This window comes from Rosa rugosa, chromosome 2 (assembly GCF_958449725.1).
Source record: "Rosa rugosa chromosome 2, drRosRugo1.1, whole genome shotgun sequence".
Lineage (NCBI taxonomy): Eukaryota > Viridiplantae > Streptophyta > Magnoliopsida > Rosales > Rosaceae > Rosa > Rosa rugosa.
In genome coordinates this window covers 51,470,705-51,492,863 of record NC_084821.1, presented here as the reverse complement: position 1 = coordinate 51,492,863, position 22,159 = coordinate 51,470,705, and the positions used below count along the sequence as shown (strand labels likewise).

Sequence of the window (22,159 nt, the reverse complement as noted above, 5' to 3'; positions counted from 1 at the left end):
TATATTACTATTTCTTGAAAAGAACTATTTTTAGTGTGTTGTCTATCTCAATTAACAAAGTAGGCCAAATATCGTATTTATTTTCAAATGTTCAAAGAAGTTTCAAGTTCAGATCTTCCTCTATTGTTGGTGTGAATGAAAACTGAATAAGTCGTGTACTGAAACCGCAATTGAACTTGAAATATCACTAACCATGTACAACATATCACTTATCGGTAGGATTACCAATTCGAAGATGCATGTTAAAATGTTATAAATTTTTACATTTCTTTCCAAAAGAATCAAACAACAAAAACAAGTGTAGCACATTATTGGTCCCAACTCCCAAGGGGTAAAGAAAGAAACTAAAGATAAAACAATCACAGACCTGACTTAGAACATGACCTGACACATTCTTCTTCAATTCGTCCCACTGAATAGTTGAGTCTCTTCCCCCATCCAATTCCAAAGAACGAATTTAAAAGACAATAATAACCCCACCGTCCCTCCAAAAAATTAATCTGAAAAAAAAAAAAAAAAAAAAAAAAAAACAGAAACCAAAAGCCACGTGGCCAACCTCCTCCCTTCCCCAACAAAACAAAGAATTGATTTTACTGAAAATTAATAAAATGATTTCAGCACCCTATCCAAGCGCTCCACGTGTCGCTGTCACCAGCCTTCCTCACCCACCAATCCGATCGCACAAAACCTTGTCAGGGGTCCCACACCTAGTGGGGAACACACATCACGTGAATGAATGAAAAGGACCGAGTTAGCCCCCTAAAGAAAACAAAAAGATTAAAAACTGAAACGCTTTTGCTTGGTTAATTATGATATTTCTTCTTCTTTCTTTCTTTCATTCAATTCATAATCTGCTGCTGCTCCTTGTGATCCGTACAGAGCATGATGTCCGCCGGGTTGTGGTGGTGTGCTTGCTGCTGTTGCGGTGGAGCTGCGGCGGCGTTTTGGTTGTTGTTATTGCCATTGTTCCCCATCTTCTTTAGGGTTTGGTGCTGATAAACCTGCCTTAATCTCTCTATTTCCTTCTTTAATGCCTCTTGATGAGCTGCAACAACCAGAGTAAAAAACAATCAATATTATGTCTTGGGATTTTAATACAAATCATTTAGTCTTATCCATCTTCTTGATCTAACAAAAAAATAATTTATCAAGGAAAAGTAATGATAATATATATTACACAAAATAATATGCTGCCTATTGTTGGGATTAGAAGGTGGACTAGGAAAGCCCTTCCTTTAAATTTAATAAATGAATGAGTTTGTTTTAGAAACATTCACTTGATTAACGTTTATTTCAGATAGCGATATTGATACTCTAATTTTAACATAACACATCATCTGACTACGCATTTGATAAGGTATCGTTAGTCTTGATTCAAGAATTTCCATGCATCCATTCTTCTAAAAACTAGACAAATCAAAATTGCATATATACATGTTTATATAGTGAAGTTTACTGAATGTCTTACCATCTTTGAAGAGCTTATCTTGAGCCAGAGCAGCAATCCTTTGCTTGAGAGCACTGTTATCCACATTGAGAATCAACCTCTGGTGATCTAGAAACGCAACCCTCGGTGAAAGCGCCGACACCTCCGACTTCATTAAACCAAATTAATTATTCACCAAACCAAATAAACTTTTCTTATTGAATACGAAAGAAACAACTTATTGATCCCCCCCTCCCCTACCTGCAATGATGTGACGCTGCGTTCGAGCTCCGATATGTACTGCAGCTTTCTCACTCTGGACCGCTGGGCCGATTGCCGATTCGCCAAGATTCTAATTAGTCACAAACCAAGAACAATATATCTGGGTAATTAGTAAATTAATAATAACCCACGGACAGATCTGGAATGTGCATGGATTAATAATAATTAGCCAGATTTTCGTTCATGCATGAGAGATTACCTTTTTACCCTCTTGGGATCGGCGGGGGAGGTCGGCAGTGGCGCATGGGACTGAGAATGCGGGTCGCTGGGATCGCACTCGCTCTCGCCCTCGCCGGGCTCGCTCTTCGGCTGCTGCTGCTGCTGCTGGCCGTCGATCGTGAGATGCATCAACGGCCGGTGATTGACATTGTTGTTGTTCACGTTCTCGTGAATCTCGTCGTTGTTGCTGTTCTGGTCGGACGGCGTGGAGGGGTTCGACGACGAGGTGACGGTCGGGGGGACGGCGACGTCGTCGGAGAACATGGACATGAGCTGCTCGTCGTCGAGGCGGTCGAACGACGCGCCGATGTTGTTGGCGCCGTGGACGGTGGGGTTCCTCCCGCACTCCTCGTCGAGCACATTCAGCGGCGACTCCAGGAACGCGATGGAGTCGCTGGCCGACCGCCGGTGGGCCCCGCGCCGGGCGGAGGAGAAGTCTAGGAACTCGTCCATCCAACACGAAGAGGACTGTTGCTGCTGCTGGGTGTGAGGGGGGGAGGGAGGGTGGTTGACGGCGGCGGAGGAGGGGAGGAAGTTGGCCATTGAGGGCATTATTCTGTGGTGGGGGAATGGCGCCCAGTTCTGAGTCATGCTGGGTATTTTAGGAGGTAATTGCGCCATGTTCTCTCGCAATGTTATACCCTCCCAAATATAGAGAGGATGGGTGTTTGTGCCTAGCTTTGTGGATTATTAGAGAGAGAAAACTAAACCACTCAAAAAACAAAAAAAAGGAAGGAACCCAATTAACCAACCCCAACAAGGCAACAACTGCAACGATCTTGGGGACTCTGCTAATAAAATCACTGGAGAAGTGGAGAGAGAGAGAGAGAGAGAGATGGAGGTGGAGATATTAATAAAAAGAGTACAATGGGTTTGCAGAAGACATAATCATGGCAATGAGTACTACCGGAGGCATATTTAGTTGCAGACACTCCTTTTCTTTCTCTCTTTCTGATTTGGATTTTTGGGGGATTTTTTTAAGCCCAGAGGTTTTGGAGGGGTGGGTCACATGGGGGGAGGGGAGGGGAGACAGCTAGCAACAGCTGGGGGGAGGATGAAGGAGCATTGAAGAGAAGAGAAGCTGGAAAGTCTATGAGAGCCACTGGCTGTGTGTGTGAGTTTTGTTTATTAACTGGGGGGGGGGGAGGGAATCAGAGTCTCCACGTGCCGAGGTGACCCTCTTCTGGCCATTCCTCACCCCATTATATCCTGTATGGTTCACTTCTACAATACATTGGATTGTTTGGATATATCATATATGTAGGGCATCAGCCTTTTCGCACATGTACTCATGACACATGTAATTTCACTAATTTGTTCTAATTCTAGGTGAATTTTGTATGATGTTTCGGAATATGATATATTCTTTGGGTATATTTTATCGTTAAGTTTGATTCTTTTTCTTAATTGACGGTAGACAATTTTAGAGTACAACATATTTTGAGAATACAACGGAATTTATTGTATTGTCATACTTTAGAGCATTGACAACCAGCATCTGATGTGATAATTCTTTACATTGTTGATTGTTGCTCTATCGAACGAATATGGCATATATATATATCCACAACCGTTAATTCAATGGTACACACATGTATGCAATCTCAGCTCGATTAAGAGAAATACTTATCTTAACACAACAACATATTAAGATAAAAGGGTTTAGAGCATCATTTAATATTTGTAAAGTAGATGCGACATGTTGAATTATTACATCTCATACGGGGATTGAAAGTTGCTCAATTTACATTTTACAACTTGACCCATTTTGCGCCTATGAATATGTTGCATAAAATCTTTCATCAACGATTCTATGTCAAATGTCTCAACATGTACAAATGTTGAAAGCCACAAGAGTCTTGATAAAATCTTGATAATTATGTGTAAACCAATAAAAATTAGGTGGTAAGACACTAAGACTCATCAACCGACTTCCACACAACCTACATTTATCGTATTTACATCAAGATCTTTAAATGATAATGACTTTCAAACAATATTGTATATACAAGTATTTTGGTGTGGCATGCGTACATAGGAGAAATTCCAATTGGTTATATAAATATAGTAGTGCATAGTGGAAGGAAGGACGTAGGATTTATAGAGAGGATGATGAGCTGTGAAAGGGAAGGCAAGAGAGCTTGTAAGAATCATGTCCTCCTCCTCCCATGTGAATTACTGAATTGCTAGTAAGACCCCACCTTTGTTTGCTTTGTCCCCAAATCAATCTCACATGGGGAGAGGGTTTGAGTGTCGCCCTTTTGCTCCTCCTCCAATAGATATACACACACATTTCTTGGTATCTTCCACTATCTTATGTTGGCACTTGGCAGTTATGTTTGTTTTGTTTAATCAAAGTCCTTAAGGAGACGCTAATAATGATTAGAGGAAAAGTTAGGAGGCATGTTATGTACTTCCTCCTCCTAAAAGGTTTTTGTCACATTGATGTGAACCCAATCTATAGGCACAAATTGATTTAATACTCCCCACCACTTGAAAAATGGTCATAATCTAAGCCCTTCCCCGTCGGTCAATTACTCAATTTCGGAAAGTCAAACGTATCAATGGCTTGTAGGGCTAGATCATCACCCCAACTCAATGACATAGAAAATGTCTTGCTTGAGAAGAGAAGGATGCTCTTATTCCATGATTAAATTGTATATGATTATAAGTTATGACGAATAAATGTTGATTAGTGGTTTGCATGTGCAGTGCTTTAGGGTTCAAGAACTGAAAAGAATGCCCTAAAATCCTAAATAACAATAATATCTCTCTGTCCCAGCTTTTAATTTTAGTTTTTGGATCCCAAAAAACTGTTGATGATGTATACCGTACAGGAAAAGGAGGGAGGGGAAGGACTCTGCAGTCTGCAGTCTGCAGTTTATGAATGTGAAGCATTATTGCACGTGGGAGGAGAAAAGAGGGTCCTCTCTGTTTTCTAATTTCCAGAATTAAAAGGAAAAAATATTGGGTATTTTTTATTTGTTAGAAATATTTGATATAACAAAATGGCTCAAAAAGAGAACGCGTAAATACAACAATAAAGAACACACTGAAAAAGAAAGGGAGGTGATGCCCCTTTGGGGTAAGCATTGTCAATGATTTGATCTTCTTGGAGGGGATGCCATGCCAGTTTGATCATTGAAGCTCTGTTCTCGTTCGAGGCAAAATGTTACTTTCCTTTGGTGAGCTACATGATTGAAGAAGATGAAGATGACAGTTCTATCATTTAAGAAAAGAGCCAAAGGTTTGTTGAAAGTGTCGGGAGTACATGAAATGATGAAAACTTTGTGGAAGTGCAAATACCACAGCCCTCTTGTAGCAGTCAAAATTGAAACTCTGCAAATAAGAAACGATAGCAACGGTAACTGGTAGAAGAGCTTGGATAAGATAGATGACAATAGTAACACTAACACAAGATGTACACTACTTTAAGTGACATCAAAAATCCGGAAGGTATGAACATGATTGAGCTGATCCTAAACAAGATATAATCCCCACATTGAAATACAGTTTCAACAGACTTCCTTAATACAGAAGTAGGTACACATATACATGGCCTTCATAGCTGATTTGGCTGCAGTTTGTACAACGCTCATATTATTCTATTATGTACACTGTAGCTAGTTGGTTTATGTTTTTAATTACACTCTTTAATTTTTTTTCTTCGAAACATTTTAATTACACTCTTTGTATCTAGTAGAGTTTCATCCTGCCCATATGAGCCATGGCACTCCACTTCAATCCCTTTTACTGACCATTCTGGATATCTCCATCTTTAGCATCTGCCCCTGTGCCTGTGAAGTGTGATCTTAGTCCGATCCAGCACTGGTAATAGTCATGATCTACAAAGGGAGACTCAAGAGCCCATGAGCAAATTCGGGGGACTAAACACGATTCGAACATAAATGCCATAGTATCACTTATTTTTTGTGGTCCTACATCATTTCCGCGTGAAATGGTAGCCTGCAATTGCAATCAGGTGATAGTGTTAAATAAGGATCGATCATTGAGCACTTGAGGGTGTTCTCCAACTAAACAGCTGAAAAGCCAGTCAACTATTAACAAGCAGAACAATGAAGAAATAGTCACCCATATCAGTTACAGGAACACTATAAACATCAATGTTTTCTTTAAAATCACTAAACAAACACGTGATGAGATAGTTTTATTTGTCTGTGTATTACCAAAAGAATAAAGCATGCAATGTTCCATTGTTTTGGCATCGATAGTGAATACTGTGGATTGAAACTGAGGATAGACAAGGAAAAGAAAATGGAAAGGAGCAAAGAAATTATTTTTCTGTTGCTCTAGACAGGTATACCTCATATGTCTTCGTATCAGGACCATGGGGAGTCATGCAGCTATGGAGGCTTGCACCACCTGGAAGAAACCCATCTGCTTTTGCCTGTGGTACAAGAATACATATCAATTTTTTTTTTGGGCTGAATAATTGATTGGACCCTAAACATATTACTGGAGCTATCAGCTAGGGACTTGATACGATCCTTTTACACAGAAAACTTATCCACCTAATGACTATCTATTGTCTAGATTAACATAGACTAAAAAAAAAAAAAAGAGGACTCTCGAGTTCTGTTCATTAATTAAACATTTTCAATTTCTGATGCAGCTTTAGTTGGTCTCCCTGCACTTAATCTAATACCAGATTATTTTTCTTTTTCATTTTCCTAATGCTAAATGCACAAGTTGGCTCATTCATGCCTGAACAATAACTTAAAAATATATATATATATATATATATATATATATAAAAAAGCGTCGTAGTCAAAACATGTTCACGATATTACCTCATATCCACCGTAAATGAGTCCCATAAATTCACTCATACAATTACGATGGTAGTATGGAGGTCGGAATGTATGCTCAGCAACCAACCATCGAGGAGGGAAAATGGCAAAATCCAGCAATGCAACACCAGGTTTATCAGTTGGTGCTGTCAATACTGCACCATAATTGTACAAGATCAGTCAAGGCAATGAACACAGATTTTTGAAAACAATCCACCAGGTTATAAAAGAAATGAATATTTAGGGGGAAAGAAAGAAGTTCCACAGTCTATATACCTGTATTTACAGAAGGATCACCATGATCAAACAAGACTGTGTTGAATGGGCAGAACTTCGTCAGATCATACTGCAAGCAAATAATTTTTTTTCTTTAACAAATTAGATCGCATGAGAGTGGATAAAACCTTCCTATTTAGACATAACATTGGATTTGCATTTTATGCTGAAATAAACAATTGAACACATGCAGTCAAAAAGAACAACTGAACACAATTTAAAAAAAAAAAAAAACTAAATAAACACAGTCAAAATATTATAATTACAAGAAAAGACCAACAAACCTAGACATATGGAAAACAAAAATCTCACTCACCTTATATGGAGCATAATTACCATGCCAAGCAACTACATTGAATGGAGAGAAATCCTGCTTTGCAGTAAAAAGTTCTCCACCAAATTTTTGTATAATGATGTAGCCTGGACGGGTAGTTTTTTCAAACCATGCTGTGGGAACAAGAAAATCCCTTGGAGCAGCAAGGCCATTAGCTCCTACATGTAATCAAAATTACATTTTCACTGCCTACAGGTCATGAAAACACTTAATATAGTACGAACGTTACATGATTTGAGATCAATTATTCTACCTTTTTCTTCACATGTAATCACTGAAAAAAGGAGAAAGAAACATGAGGCACCTACCTATTGGGCCAAGATCAGGGAGTTGAAAATGGGTGCCAAAAACCTCAGCTACATAACCTCGTGAAGGGCCATCAGGAAGATCTACTGCAAATCTAAATCCTTGAGGTAATACAGCAATTTCACCAGGAGAAACTAGCAATCTCCCGCATTCTGTAGTGATCCAGAGCCCTACACAACCAGAACAGAAGGCAATGTCAAAAAATGCATTTGAGTCATTTCTTTCTACTGAACAACCAATTAAAATTATCTAGCTACTTCCCTATCTAAGCTCCAGTCCTAATAAATTGTGAGACTCAGAAGCGCAGATGAATCTATACCAAAGTCATGTTACATAGCCATCAATTAAGTCTCCCACATCCAGAACATAAGCGCTGAAATGCTGAAAGAATTTTTTTAAGAGTTGCAATGTATCATTAATCATTATCTAAGAATACAAAAGAGAACACCTTTGATCACTACACCAGTACACAAGTCAAATTCAGTGAAAGAATTACAACTATCAACTATTGCAGTTTCCAAATACACTCAAAGCACTAAACTTTAAATCGACAAACCCAGAAATTCGATAACAAGATTGCGAATGCATTTGAATCGGTGTGTCAGAATCATACATCAAAGCTTATACACCAAATAATCAAAGAAAGAAAGAAAAAAATCAATAACTTATCAACTTATCATCAATTACTTACTTCCTAATTGGGGGACTATCAAGAAATCTCCATCGGCATTGCAAAAGGCACGATCATCCATCGACTTGTTCGCAGTGTACCTACACATAATCAAACCCAAACCAGATATCAATTATCAGCAAAAGCATATGAAGTTAATTTTCTCGAGCAGCGAAGCATAGAATACCAATTACATGTGAATAGCAAAGCCATGGCGGAGGAACGAGCTCCCAGCTCCGCACACGGTGTACAACCCCTGCACAAAGTCGGTCGGCGTCTCCGGAATCTCCACCGGCTTCCACCTCAGCTGAGTCGGAGTGGTGGAGCTGTTGGAGTCGTTGAACTCGCTGACGAGCCTCCCGTGGATGGGCCGGAGCGGCTGGAAGGGCTCGTGAGTGACGGAGGGCTTGACGCGGTAGAGCCAGGTGCGGAGGTTGAGCTTGCGGGGGGAGGTGAAGGAGGTGCCGGAGAGTTGCTCGGCGTAGAGGCCGTAGGGGCAGAGGAGGGGGTTGCTCTGGCCGGGGGGGAGAGCGCCGGGGAGAGCTTCGGAGGAGAAGTGGTTGTGGAAGCCGGACTGGTAGGGGAGGTCGGAGGAGGAGGAGGAATCTGAGCCGTTGGTTTTGGCGGCGATCGGTTGCTGATCCATTGCGGGTTGGGATTGGGGACTGTGCCTGTTTGTTAGTTCTTACAAGTATGCGGGTTGGGAAAGGAGAGTTGGGGATGACGTGACATGGTTATCGGTTAGAGAGCCGTGTGGGAGAGTCTTGGCTAGACTCCATGACTCTGTCACTGATTTTTGGAGTTTTTCTTCAAGTAAGAGCTACAGAAAAATTACTCGTGGATCTTGCAATCAATTTCTTGATATTGACTGGCCCTGCACTCAAACATTTGCCTTTGTTCTTGGGGCTAATGAGTTTTAATTAGGCCCAGTTTGGTCCGGGAGGGGTGATTGTGGATTAAACAACTTATTTCTCAATTTAAATTGCTAGAGTTATTTTTTTGGTAATTTGGTAAAACAACAATCATCAATTATAATCAGAATCTCCCACTTCCCTGGCACAGTCTACAAGTTGCTGAAGTGGTGCTTTCAGAACTGTTGGATTTCAGAAGTTGAGACAACTTGCTTGACTTTACTTATATTGCCCTCATCCAATTCCATCAACTTCACAATTCAACCGGATGTCAAGATGCATTCAAAGGCATGAGTTATAGATAATAGATTGAAAGTAGCCCAGAGAACCAAAGCCACCACTACGAATAACGATTTGGCCAAATTCTACCCAAATCACCCATCTTCAAAACTCAACCAAAACTGAATTCCAATTATATCAAGATGTAGAACTCGATCGGCGAGGAGATTAACTTTCTTACGTCATTTATCATCATCGGTGACCGAAGTCGCCGGAAAACTTATGAAAATCGAAGGAAGTACCAAAATTTTTCGGGATTTGAATCGACTCCACCTTTCGCCTTTTGGAAAAACCAAATATAGGAAGACGTAGACGCCTTCAAGATAAATGGAACGCAGTCACTCCGATGCCGGTATGTGGTAAGCGTCAAAAGTTACCACCGGGGTAGATCGGTGTTGCGCGAGGTAGAGAAACGGGTCGTGTGATCTGAACTATTCTAGGATCTTTTGGACCATTTGAATATATCCTGTTTGGCTCCAATTTTGCTGCAGCTGGTCAACAGTCTCTTTTCTTGCGCGGGCGTGCCAGCACCGTTCGGGTGCGGTCGTCGGGGGTGTCCCTTGACCTGACTTCTTTCAAGCAATTGTGGACGAGGAGAGCACCAACCTCGTCGTGGGATTCTTTCTGCCTCGTGGTGAGGACTTTGCTGAAGTTTCTTCTTGTTAACACAATCGATACTCAATATTGCAGATCGAGCAGAGCGACATCACCGGGAACTGTTGAGATCTTGCTAAAGCGTGACTTTAGCTTGGCTGGGTTGCTAGGGCGTTACCCTTGCTTGGCTGGTTCTGTAACCGTTGTGGTCGCGACACTACCGTCGGCTCCCGAGGAGACTAGGACCGAAGCACGTTGACAGAGGGTTTGGTGGCACTGAAAGTCGGCTTCTGAGAATACTAGGACTAGGAGTGTGATCACCGGTAAGAGAAAGAGAAGGAGAGAAGTTGCTCTTAGAGAGGTTGCTCTAGAGAGAACTTAGATCATCTTAGAGATGTTTTGATGTTGTGTTGTGAATGTGTGAATTGTGTTTCAATGTAACCTCTATTTATAGGCTACCATGCCAACTACTTTGGCATTAAACAAATGAAAGTGGAGCACTAATTGGAGATAAGGGAGGTGGAGGTGTAGGTGGAGCACTAATAGGAATGATGAATTTGGGAGATAAGGGAGGTGGAGCACTAATAGGAATGATGAATTTGGGAGATAAGGAAGCACTTTCGGCTCCTTTATTCCTTCATGTATATCTCCATCAGAAATTCAGATTCTGGCCATGATGTCTTCATAAAAAATGTTCCACTATGAATCTAGATCATGCTGACCAAATTTCAGAGCTTTCTTCCATGTGGTTGGGCCGAAAATGCTGCTGGACCTCTTACAGGTCCAGTTTTCCAGTTTTGCTTCTGTAGAAAATTGGGCTGATTGTTTGAAGGCCTTCCACTCAAAAAAAGCTCTTGCACTCTTCATAAGAAATGATCCTTGGGCTGTCTAGAATGGATCTGGAAAGTTTTAGCACATTTCGATTTCATTTGGTTAGTCTGTCACCCCTCCTTCCTTGTCTAGCTCGGTTTTTCCTAGCCGAAGTAGGAAAATATGCTAAAGTTGACTTGTCATACTTCCATAGTAGGCTTTATTTAGCCTCTAAATATATATTTCGAGCTTGTCGACAATATATAGCTTGAGCCATTGATATTGGCTCAATTTCTCCAAGACGTGCCTTGTCAGGCCAAAATGTTCATTTTGGGTCCAAACATTGCCCCCCAGACCTCGAAGTCAAAGGTCCTCGTCTTGACTAAAGAGGTCTTGAATCAACACTACTCTTATAATGTCGTTGCTTCAAAGTCGTTGTTCCAAAGCCACTTGTATTGGCTTGACTGTTTCCATATAGGCCTCTAAATAGGCCATAAAGCTTGAATGCCACTACTGAATTGCCTTTGGCATGAACTGACGCTTCCTTTGCCAACTTTATTGCCCCCCATGGATCTAGCGAAACTTGGGCAGGTTGTAGGCAATCAAAACTTTAGCGTGCCCCCCATGCGAAGGAGACTGCTTTTGATCGCGAATGAGGATCCTTCTCTTCCTTGGTGGTAGCTTCGCCATGTGTATAGCAACAAGTATCTACCTTGTTTGCTGGCTCTCTGTTGATTTTTTCAAATGTAGGTGTTGGAGCCGCTTTCCTGGCTAGATCAAGGCCTATAGTACTTGGCGAAATAAGATGCAAAATAGCAAACTGTTTGCTTTCATTTAATCCTTCGCGAGTCTTATGCCAAAGAGGATGATTGGATCATGGCTATCGTCATCATGACGTGTGACCAATTGAAACCACCATATTTTGCTGCAACTTTAGCATCTAAAACCGCATCGGTTTTAATCATGTTTTAAAAAACATCAGGCCACTATGCTGGCCCTGCGGTGGTAGGAAAAGGTGGAATATCTTTACTGTCGCCTTAGATGCGATTCTCAAGATGGAATAATGACTCATTAATTATCAACTAGGGCCACTCACTGGCCCAGCTAATAAATTAATCTCCAAACATATTTGAGCTATAAATCAAAGCGTATTGGAGAAGTATCTTCACTGTCGCCTTAGATGCGATTCTCAAGATGGAATAATGACTCATTAATTATCAACTAGGGCCACTCACTGGCCCAGCTAATAAATTAATCTCCAAACATATTTGAGCTATAAATCAAAGCGTATTGGAGAAGTATTCCTTGCGACCTAGAAATGGCATCCAAGAAACCATTCGTTATCGATCAGGCAGATGAAATCACTGAGAAAGCAGCATTCGCCTGGCGAACTAACATGAGTGTTCGATGTAGAAGTCAGAACGGAGAGGAGAGAAGTCGACTGATGGGCTTTGGTGGCGGTGATAGTCAAGCGAGTCTGGGTCCCACACCTCGCGATCGTTTGCCAGATGATGCTATGGCCTATTATGGGCTTCCCATCCGCCGTCCCATAGCGGCTCTTCGGCAGGTGCCTGGTGATTTTAGCAGTTGGGGACCAAGGAGGAGAGTGGGCTACTGGCCTACCGTCGCTCCCAAGGAAAATATTTGGTATCAGGAGGTCCGAGCGAGAGATTTGGCCCGATGGGATGCGGTGGGTATCACCCAAACCATCGATCTATGCTTCTGTCTTCCCAATAATACTAGCCCTGCACCGCTAGCTGCCGCTCTTTGCTTCTGGAACACCTCCAGCAATACATTCGATTTCCGGTTTGGGCAGATGAGCATAACTCTGCTGGATGTTCTTACCATCACGGGGTTGCCCATTGACTTTGACCCCTATGTGCATGGTCAGTTTGATGGCACTCAATTTTCTTTGAGAATGGATATGGCTGGTCGAGGGCATCACAGCAGATCCTACCCATCCTGGCGCGAATATTACTGCACTCGGCGTGACCATACAGGAGGTATCGCATTCCTGGAATTCTGGCTTTGCAAATTTATCTTTTGCACTTCTTCCAACAAACCTACTGGACCTTGGAATTCTCTGGCCACTGCTCTCTACAATGGTATTTGCGTTGGCCTTGGGCAACCTGTATTGGGTGCGTTATATCGCTCCCTTTATAGAGTCGTAATGCGCCCATTTGATACCGAAATTAGTGGCCCCTTCTGGATCCTTGCCTTTTGGCTGCAGATTTATTTCCCTCTCTTCCGTCGCGGTGATATTCCAAAGGAACCTCCAGTTGATTCCCTTTTGGGGAACTGGCTTTGCCGCAACGTAAGGTATCGAGCTCCACCCTACTCCGAGTGTTTTATTTACTTGTACTTGCTGGGAGAGATGCGGGACCCAAAAATAGTCCTTTCTAGGCGATTCCCTCCTCCCCTTGATGATGGCTTTCTGCCCAGTGGACGGGATCATAGCGAAATAGCCTTCCTGACCTTTCGTCGCGCCATCTCCTGCTTGGATATTCGTCTTGCCACTGAACGCGTAAGTTATGAGCTCTATGCCCCTAACCATTTTGCTCGCCAATTTGGGTTAGCCCAGTTGGTACCCTGGCCTCTGGTTGATTCTGCCAATTACTACACCTCTTGGCGGAGATTATCCCCACCTGGGTCTGCCCCCTTTCAGAGTCAGTTTACTTTGATAGTGATTCCCCCTTGGGTCAGAGCGCTGTACCCCCTCAACGATGTCGACGATGATTATGCTGATTGGTGGAAAGAAGTGTCCGTGAACTGTTGGGACCTGCCACATGACGAACTCTTCGTCCTGATCTTTCGTGGCATGAGTAGTCCTGGTCCGGAGGACCGCAAGATTCTTGAGCGCTTCTCCAACCCTGCAGCACAACCCCCGCGACCTATTTTACCTTCTCGCTCATCGCGTCCAGGGATACAAATCCACGAGCCTAGGGCAACAGTAAGTTTTTGTCTTTCTTCACCATTCTTTTTTCTTGTGTTGATTTTCTCGCTCTTATTCCTGAGTGTGTTTTGCAGCAAACTACCTGGAGCAGGATAGCCTCTGTTCAGGCGGGGAAACAAAAGGCAATAGCAGAGGAGAATTCTGAGGGAGAGTCTTCGCATGATGAAGATCCCGCTGAGGTAATTTAGTTAAGAATGATCCCAAACTTGTATATTTGGTGCTTCCCCCCTTTTTGAGTTATGACTCTTTTCTCGTACAGGCCACTGCTGTCTTTGCTTGCAAACGCGATCGAGCTCAATTCGTCGAAGAGAGTTTTGAAGATGACGAACCTCTGGGAATGCGATTGGTAAACTCCGACCCCGTCTTATCCTTTTTAAATTTTAGAATCTGGGCAGGATCTTCACTATGTATCTTTTGACAGGTCCGTCAAAGGACCACTAATCCCTCTCGCCTGAGCGAGGCTGGACCCTCAGCCACTGCAGAAAAGCCAACTCTCTCGCTAGTTCAAGCATCAACTAACCCCGTGGCGCCTCTTCCGTCTCCCACATCTACAGAGCATCTGCAAGGTCCTACCACTCTAATAACGATCTCCGATGACGACTCCTCGGAGCATGAAAGTGTGGAAAGCCACTCTGAGGATTCTGCCGCTTATGAGGAACTGATGACGACAGAGATTCTCGCTGCACTAAAGGTCCAAGAGGTGAATGAAGTGAGGCCTCTTCCTCTTGGTGACCACGTACCAGATATTGACCCGACAACTCGAGAGGTAAGCCACTGTTGGCCAATGCTTTCCATTTCCCTTTTGATCCAACCCCACTCTCTGACATTTCTGAATCTAACCAGGATTCTGTTTGTACCGAGGAGGTGGCTACAAACGTTGAGGGTCCTATCGGTCGGACAGTCGCCCAAGAGATGAAAAATGATACTGACGGTGGTGGTGCCCCCCAAGTCTTGCGAATAAATGAGACAACCGTCGAAGCCAAGGGCCCTGTGCTTGAATCTGCTCCACTTGCCCATGGTGAGCCGCGAGTTGAGTTTCCAGATTCTCCCGCGGCTGAAGGGACAGACCAACCTATTGAAGATGAAGAAACTGAGGAAGCTGTCCACCCTTTTGCATTGGTGGTTCGTGATCCTGTGGCGCCTCCGCCGCCTCCTACCAGATTCGAGAGATTGATGAGGGTGTTAGAGGTAACTCCTCCTTCCGCTGTGGATGAGGCTAAAATGGTGCTTCACGAACATCTGGGTCCTCAGGTATTGGAGACTGACATCCTCTCGCGAGTCTTGGAAGCCCTAAGGTATCTTTGCCAGGAGAAGGCATTGACCCTGCAGCAATTTAGTGCCATTGACGATCTGCTGAATGAACTTGGTGAGGCCCGCCAACGTCAACCGGCCGCGAACGCCCAGGCTCACGACACTCGAGAGGCTTTGAATAGCCTCTCTCGAGAAATGGACATCTCTCGCGGTATTTTAAATGAGCGAACCAACCGCCTGCGGGAACTACAAATCCAAAGGTCCGACTTCAAACTTCGGATCGAGGACCTCCATACCGGTTTAGCCTTTGTTGAAAACGTGATTGCTACAGAAGAAGCCCAACTCGATGAACCTCTGGCTGCTTCTGAAGAAATGGGCCGCAACCTGGCCCATCTCAGAGAACGGGCCACTCAGGCCGAAGCTAGTGCTATTGCGGCGAATCTCCGCGTGGAGGAACTTTGCTTGAAATTGAGCTTCATGGGCCAATCTCTGTAGGCCCCCTCGAAAACTGTTCGGTCTCCTTACACGTCAATAATCCATTCTTTTCCGAGATTTAAGGCATTAATCACTCGTTGAAAAACAACGGTCGTGAACAAATAATCTCGTGAATAGAACAGTTACCTCCTCGAAAACCGCACCTCACATGCTGCTAGTCCTTTTTTTCCCGAGATTTGGAATCACTAATCTCGATTTACTGACATCGGTTTGACTCTTTAACCATCCATCCAAGGGTGGGGATTTTCCTGAAGTCCCTTTAAATAGTTGTATTTTGGGCAAGGAATACTCACAACAAATTTTCTGAAACATTCAAGAAATGGCCTTTCAGTCATTGCTTCTCTTTCTCCTTCTTCACAAATCTTCCCCTCATGAAATGACCTTTAGCCTCTAAATTTTAGGCTTTATGGCGTAATCTTAAGCCTGGGTTAGGCCTTATGGCGTAATCTTAGGCAAGCCCTTGTTTCGCCTTTCTGAAATCTTGCAACAACAATGCCAGGCTTCAGATTGGTTTAGAAACACGAGGGGACTCCGAGTGTGAGATCCACGATCATGCGAGATCATCTTTATTAGGATCCCCCACTTGGAGCAAATCGGGGAAGGGAGGGAAGCCAAATTGAGGTTCGTCTTTCCTCCTCTGTTTCCTTCCTTCTGGACCCGGCCTATGTTGTGCCCTCCAGATGGAAGGGGCTTTGGTTCTCACCTCCTTCTCCCCCTTTCTCTTCTTGATAGAATCTTGGAGGGATGAGAAGGGATGGACTCTTTGAATGAATGGGTTCAAGCTACAGAATGGCTGTTCCTATACTTCACGTCCAACTAATGGTGGTTACCAAGGCTAGAGGGGGTGCAGAGACTCAAGCTGATATTCGGTTCCTTCACTCTCTGCCCCTCCAGGAGATAATGGCGCGGCTCAACCCGACGTTGGATTCCATAGCTGCTTCCACTTGAGAAAAGATTTAGAAGATAATCCGAAGATTCTTGTTTTGTATTCTAGCCACTTTTGGCTTTGTAATGAATGTACTGCTTTTGGCCGCAAAGCCACTTTATGAATACAATAATATTTTCTTATCCTGATATCCAAATATCCGTGAGAAGCCAATAATTGTGTCTCGCAAGGCCCCAAATATAGGCCCCCATAGTTGTATATTGAAGATAATATGAACTTTTTAAAATATGCTCCGCATCAAAAAGAGCCTCGCGGCGAGGGTTTTGAGAAAATATGTATCTTTTGGATCCACTTGCTGGCTCCCAACTCAAAACTCTTAGCGCCAATAATTCCTTCTTTTCCGAGATTTAAGGCACTAATCACTCGTTGAAAAACAACAGTCGTGAAAAATAATCTCGTGAAAAGAACAGTTACCTCCTCGAAAACCGTTCGGTTTCCCCACATGCTATTAATCCATTCTTTTCTGAGATTTAAGGCAACTTTAATCACGCTTTACTGACACTCAGTTTGACTCTTCTCTTCGACCGTCCATCCAAGGGTGGATATTTGCATGCCTATATCTTCCTCCACAATCTCCAATCCCAAAACCATTTCATCAACTCCAATATTTCTAACATCAATCTTTCTTAATTACTTGTCACCACCATTCTTCAATTCTCGCATTCTCTCAATCCTTCACCAATGGAACCACAAACCCAGCAACCAACCGAGGATGGAGGAAGTAACAAAGCAGCCGGGAGTAGTGCTAACATGCTTTGTAGGCGGAGCAGGTGGACTCCCACTACAGATCATATAAGAATCCTCAATGAGCTTTTCTACAACAAGGGAGTTAGGTCCCCAACTATAGAGCAGGTTCAGAGGATCTGTCTCCAGCTAAAATGGTACGGCAAGATCGAGTTCAAGAACGTCTATTATTGGTTTGTGAACCAAAGGTCTCGAGAGAAGCAGAAGAAAATGTCCACTTCGGATGTTCATGTGCCCATGCAAAGATCAGGGCTTGTTGGTGATGACAAAGTTACCAATTGGAAACATGAGGATCAGTATATTAACTTTGGATCTTCTGCACCTGCTTCTTCTTCCGCTGGTGTGATGATTGCTTTTAACGGGCAGATGGGGAACTATGGCGATTATGGATCTATGAACATGGAGATTGAAACCCTTCCTCTGTTTCCCATGCATGGTGAGGACATCTTTGGCAACATGAAGACTACTTCCGATGGAGGTGGCGGTCACGGTGGTGGTTCTTACATTTCCCTTGAGCTCAGCCTTTCTTGCGAGGGCAAAGCTGGAAAAAGTTTCTGGAGCCGCTGACTCGGCTTAGTAGCTTTGCGAGTGTAGGAACACTTAGAATTGCCCCCTAAGAGTTGTATTTATGACTTTTTAAATTATTATTATTATTATTATTATTATTATTTTTTTTTTTTTTTTTTATTTTTTTTTTTTTTAAGTAGTTGAATTCAATAAGACAATGTGAATCAAGGTTTAGACATGCGGCCCAAGTATAGTCGCCTAGACACAAATTTTCTTTCAAATCCTTTGGGCAACCTTACTGAAATGGCCAGGTAGGGGAGGGCGAACAAGAGAGGCAGAATCCATTTTGGCATGAGCTACTCCCACATAGTGGTTTAGGCCCATTTGCACGCACTTCTGGATTCAAGAATCTGTCATGAACGTTGTCCCCTTTCTAGACACCATTTCACATAGGCTATACTTACTAAGATGAGAAAGGTCATAAGTGTGAAGACAGTTCAACAAGTGTTAATAAAAGCCGCCCTTAACCTTAAGGGACCTGAACTAGGCACCAATAAGGAGTTTAGGCCAATATTAACAAAAGAGACTTCACCTATTCCGTTATGATTCACAAACCCTTACCAAATTCAACTATTTTACCAAATTCCGTTATTATTATTATTATTATTATTATTATTATTATTATTATTATTATTATTATTATTTTATTTTTTTTATTTATTAAAAGAAAACTAGAAACGAAAAAATTAACAGAAAATTAAAAGCAAAGAAAGAAAGAAGCTAGCATCACCATGTTTGGCTAACCTCTAGAAGACCACGGGGGAGGCCATCTATGCTTCATTCCAAGCTCTGATGTATCAAAATTTGTAGGGTAAAAATCCCTCCTGTGAGAGCTTGTAGGAAAAGAACAAAGATACTTCTCGTCGAAGAATTGGAAGCAATTTGGCTCGTAGGAGGAGTAATCTTGCCCCCCAAGTATCTTTGTTGGCATAGAATTAGCCACAGATTGGCCATTATAGACGACCACTTGTTGGTTTGAATTCTCATGATCAAGAGCCTCAAAAACAACAATTAGGTCGCCTAGATCATATTTAATCACCGCTTGGCTATTAGAATTTTTAAGAAATTCCTTTTGGTGATCAACAGAATGAACATGGGCTCCATCTTGCCCCCCATGCATCTGATCAGTAGCCACGTATTTGGCTTGATCAGTGGAGAAATCAGATATTTGTTCAGCGACAATTGTATTGTCAGAAGAACAATCTTGTTGATGACCTTTTCCATGCACAGCCTCTGTGTAAGGCTGTGACTCACCAGTGAGACCCTTAGGTTGATTGCCACCTATAGGCAAGTTAGTCTCAGAAATGACCTCTTCGCAAGCAGGTTTTTGACGTCCCAATTCGCCTTGCTGCGAATTAGCCAAGCTGGAACCTTCCTCGCGTAAGGTTGTGAACTCAGATGTGATGTTCGCGGCATGTTGAGTGGTCTGTTTGTCGCTGCTCAAGAAAGGCTTATAGAATTGTTCTCTAGCTTCTCGAGCGTTCTGCTCAATTTCTTGGTCTCAATCGCGAAACCTCTGCTTTGTTTTTGCGATCAAACTGGCCATGTCTCTAGCTCGCTTTTCTTTATGCCTCTCGACGTTGGCCATGATGATCGCCAGCTGTTCCTCAATGCTTGCCCCCTCTGGGATGGGAATAGGCATAAACTCATCATTAATGGCAGTATCGCCAGTGGTGGCAACATTGACCATCTATTCACTTTAGGAATTTCTTTTGGTAAAGATTTTCCTCTGGCATCCCAATGATGGTGAACACAAAAAGACTCTTGGTGTATTCCCACTGGGCGTGCCAAAATGTTTGTTTTGAAGCTCGGTGGTTGAATGTCTTCAAAAAAAAAATTCTAACCTTGTCCCACTGGGCGTGCCAAAATATTTGTTTTGAAGCCCGGTGGTTGAATGTGCATCAAGAGAAAAACTTCTGATGTAGTCCCACTGGGCGTGCCAAAATGTTTGGCTCCAATTTTGCTGCAGCTGGTCAACAGTCTCTTTTCTTGCGCGGGCGTGCTAGCACCGTTCGGGTGCGGTCGTCGGGGGTGTCCCTTGACCTGACTTCTTTCAAGCAATTGTGGACGAGGAGAGCACCAACCTCGTCGTGGGATTCTTTCTGCCTCGTGGTGAGGACTTTGCTGAAGTTTCTTCTTGTTAACACAATCGATACTCAATATTGCAGATCGAGCAGAGCGACATCACCGGGAACTGTTGAGATCTTGCTAAAGCGTGACTTTAGCTTGGCTGGGTTGCTAGGGCGTTACCCTTGCTTGGCTGGTTCTGTAACCGTTGTGGTCGCGGCACTACCGTCGGCTCCCGAGGAGGCTAGGACCGAAGCACGTTGACAGAGGGTTTGGTGGCACTGAAAGTCGGCTTCTGAGAAGACTAGGACTAGGAGTGTGATCACCGGTAAGAGAAAGAGAAGGAGAGGAGTTGCTCTTAGAGAGGTTGCTCTAGAGAGAACTTAGATCATCTTAGAGATGTTTTGATGTTGTGTTGTGAATGTGTGAATTGTGTTTCAATGTAACCTCTATTTATAGGCTACCATGCCAACTACTTTGGCATTAAACAAATGAAAGTGGAGCACTAATTGGAGATAAGGGAGGTGGAGGTGTAGGTGGAGCACTAATAGGAATGATGAATTTGGGAGATAAGGGAGGTGGAGCACTAATAGGAATGATGAATTTGGGAGATAAGGAAGCACTTTCGGCTCCTTTATTCCTTCATGTATATCTCCATCAGAAATTCAGATTCTGGCCATGATGTCTTCATAAAAAATGTTCCACTATGAATCTAGATCATGCTGACCAAATTTCAGAGCTTTCTTCCATGTGGTTGGGCCGAAAATGCTGCTGGACCTCTTACAGGTCCAGTTTTCCAGTTTTGCTTCTGTAGAAAATTGGGCTGATTGTTTGAAGGCCTTCCACTCAAAAAAAGCTCTTGCACTCTTCATAAGAAATGATCCTTGGGCTGTCTAGAATGGATCTGGAAAGTTTTAGCACATTTCGATTTCATTTGGTTAGTCTGCCACCCCTCCTTCCTTGTCTAGCTCGGTTTTTCCTAGCCGAAGTAGGAAAATATGCTAAAGTTGACTTGTCATACTTCCATAGTAGGCTTTATTTAGCCTCTAAATATATATTTCGAGCTTGTCGACAATATATAGCTTGAGCCACTGATATTGGCTCAATTTCTCCAAGACGTGCCTTGTCAGGCCAAAATGTTCATTTTGGGTCCAAACATATCCTAAGGTACTTAGATGCCCAGATCAGCGGCCAAGATGGAGCAGTGATGAAACAAACGGTCAAGATCGCACCGCAAGATGGGCTAAATACTAGTTACTACCCTGTGGTTTAGGTCCAAAATCAATTCAGTCCCTGGACTTCCAATTTCATCAAAAACACCCCTGTACTTTCAATTTTAATCTAATAGGTCTAATTCGTTAATTTTCTGATGTGTGTTCCAGTTATAGTTGAGTTTTTTGTTTAAAAACTTTTTATTTGATAGATTTCTAATAGTGGGATCCACTCCTAAATTGACTATGCATACCACCTCAACATCATATCATAAAACATAGGCCCCATATGAGCCACGTCAGTAAGTTAACGGACTCAATTAATGGAAAACTAACAGATTGGACCTATTAGATCAAAATTGAAAGTGCAGGGGTGTTTTTGATGAAATTAGAAGTTCAAGGACTGAATTGATTTTGGACTCAAACTACAGGGTAGTAATCAGCTTTAGCCCTAAATAGTTTTGACATCCGAAAAATTTCACAGAAATCACCACAGATTGGTCGTGATGCATACTTTACACTCGAGTCAATAAATTAAAGATTCACTTGAATAGAATTTTCCGTAAATTCCCAAATGTCGTTACTACTTATCTAGAAATAAAATTAATCTCATCTTAATTCCTTAATTTTTTTCATGTCCTTTTTGGTCATTGACTAAACTCACAGCACTTTTGTACCAAAGTTCACCAAACACTCAAACACTGCTTTTGTACTCACAACACTTTTAAAAGCAGAATTTACCAAACACTCGGCTACTAAATTTCACAGCTGATTATTCTCACAGCACAGCTAAAGCTGCTTTTACATTAATCACCTCAGGGCCAAACTAGGCCGTAGTTATATCACTTATATGTTTTCGTAGTAAGTGCATTGATTTTTCTTTCTTCAAATAATTAACATAGATAATTGTCGGAAATATAGAATTATTTTTAGAAAATTAGGTACAAAGAATTGTATAATATTGTTGACTAAGAAAAGTAGATGGAACAAGTTTTTAAAATTAAAAG

The 22,159-nt window shown here is 42.5% G+C and overlaps 2 protein-coding genes across 2 annotated transcripts; both read right to left on the bottom strand.

Moving 5' to 3' along the window:
• Positions 1 to 209: 209 nt before the first annotated feature.
• On the bottom strand, positions 210 to 2,960 carry LOC133728107 (basic leucine zipper 34-like). Its single transcript, XM_062155514.1, has 4 exons — positions 1,908 to 2,960; positions 1,688 to 1,778; positions 1,469 to 1,595; positions 210 to 1,045 (listed from the first exon to the last, which is right to left on the bottom strand). Exons 1-4 carry the CDS (start codon positions 2,546 to 2,548, stop codon positions 840 to 842), a joined length of 1,065 nt encoding a protein of 354 aa, XP_062011498.1. The 5' UTR covers positions 2,549 to 2,960; the 3' UTR covers positions 210 to 839.
• A 2,336-nt stretch (positions 2,961 to 5,296) lies between these two features.
• On the bottom strand, positions 5,297 to 9,171 carry LOC133728106 (homogentisate 1,2-dioxygenase). Its single transcript, XM_062155513.1, has 8 exons — positions 8,519 to 9,171; positions 8,346 to 8,425; positions 7,657 to 7,824; positions 7,331 to 7,506; positions 7,015 to 7,084; positions 6,739 to 6,893; positions 6,252 to 6,335; positions 5,297 to 5,893 (listed from the first exon to the last, which is right to left on the bottom strand). The coding sequence occupies exons 1-8, from the start codon at positions 8,968 to 8,970 to the stop codon at positions 5,678 to 5,680; spliced, it is 1,401 nt and encodes a 466-aa protein (XP_062011497.1). The 5' UTR covers positions 8,971 to 9,171; the 3' UTR covers positions 5,297 to 5,677.
• Positions 9,172 to 22,159: the final 12,988 nt, after the last annotated feature.

What these genes read in the sequence shown, in the direction of transcription:
- LOC133728106 (XM_062155513.1), bottom strand. Translation starts at nt 8,970, where the DNA reads ATGGATCAGCAACCGATCGCCGCCAAAACCAACGGCTCAGATTCCTCC. An exon ending in CATGGCTTTGCTATTCACAT is followed by an intron (nt 8,426 to 8,518) that starts GTAATTGGTATT and finishes GATTATGTGTAG; the next exon opens with GTACACTGCGAACAAGTCGA. An exon ending in CTGATACGAAGACATATGAG is followed by an intron (nt 5,894 to 6,251) that starts GTATACCTGTCT and finishes TTGCAATTGCAG; the next exon opens with GCTACCATTTCACGCGGAAA.
- LOC133728107 (XM_062155514.1), bottom strand. Translation starts at nt 2,548, where the DNA reads ATGGCGCAATTACCTCCTAAAATACCCAGCATGACTCAGAACTGGGCG. An exon ending in GCAGCGTCACATCATTGCAG is followed by an intron (nt 1,596 to 1,687) that starts GTAGGGGAGGGG and finishes GGTTTAATGAAG; the next exon opens with TCGGAGGTGTCGGCGCTTTC. An exon ending in AGATAAGCTCTTCAAAGATG is followed by an intron (nt 1,046 to 1,468) that starts GTAAGACATTCA and finishes TGGTTGTTGCAG; the next exon opens with CTCATCAAGAGGCATTAAAG.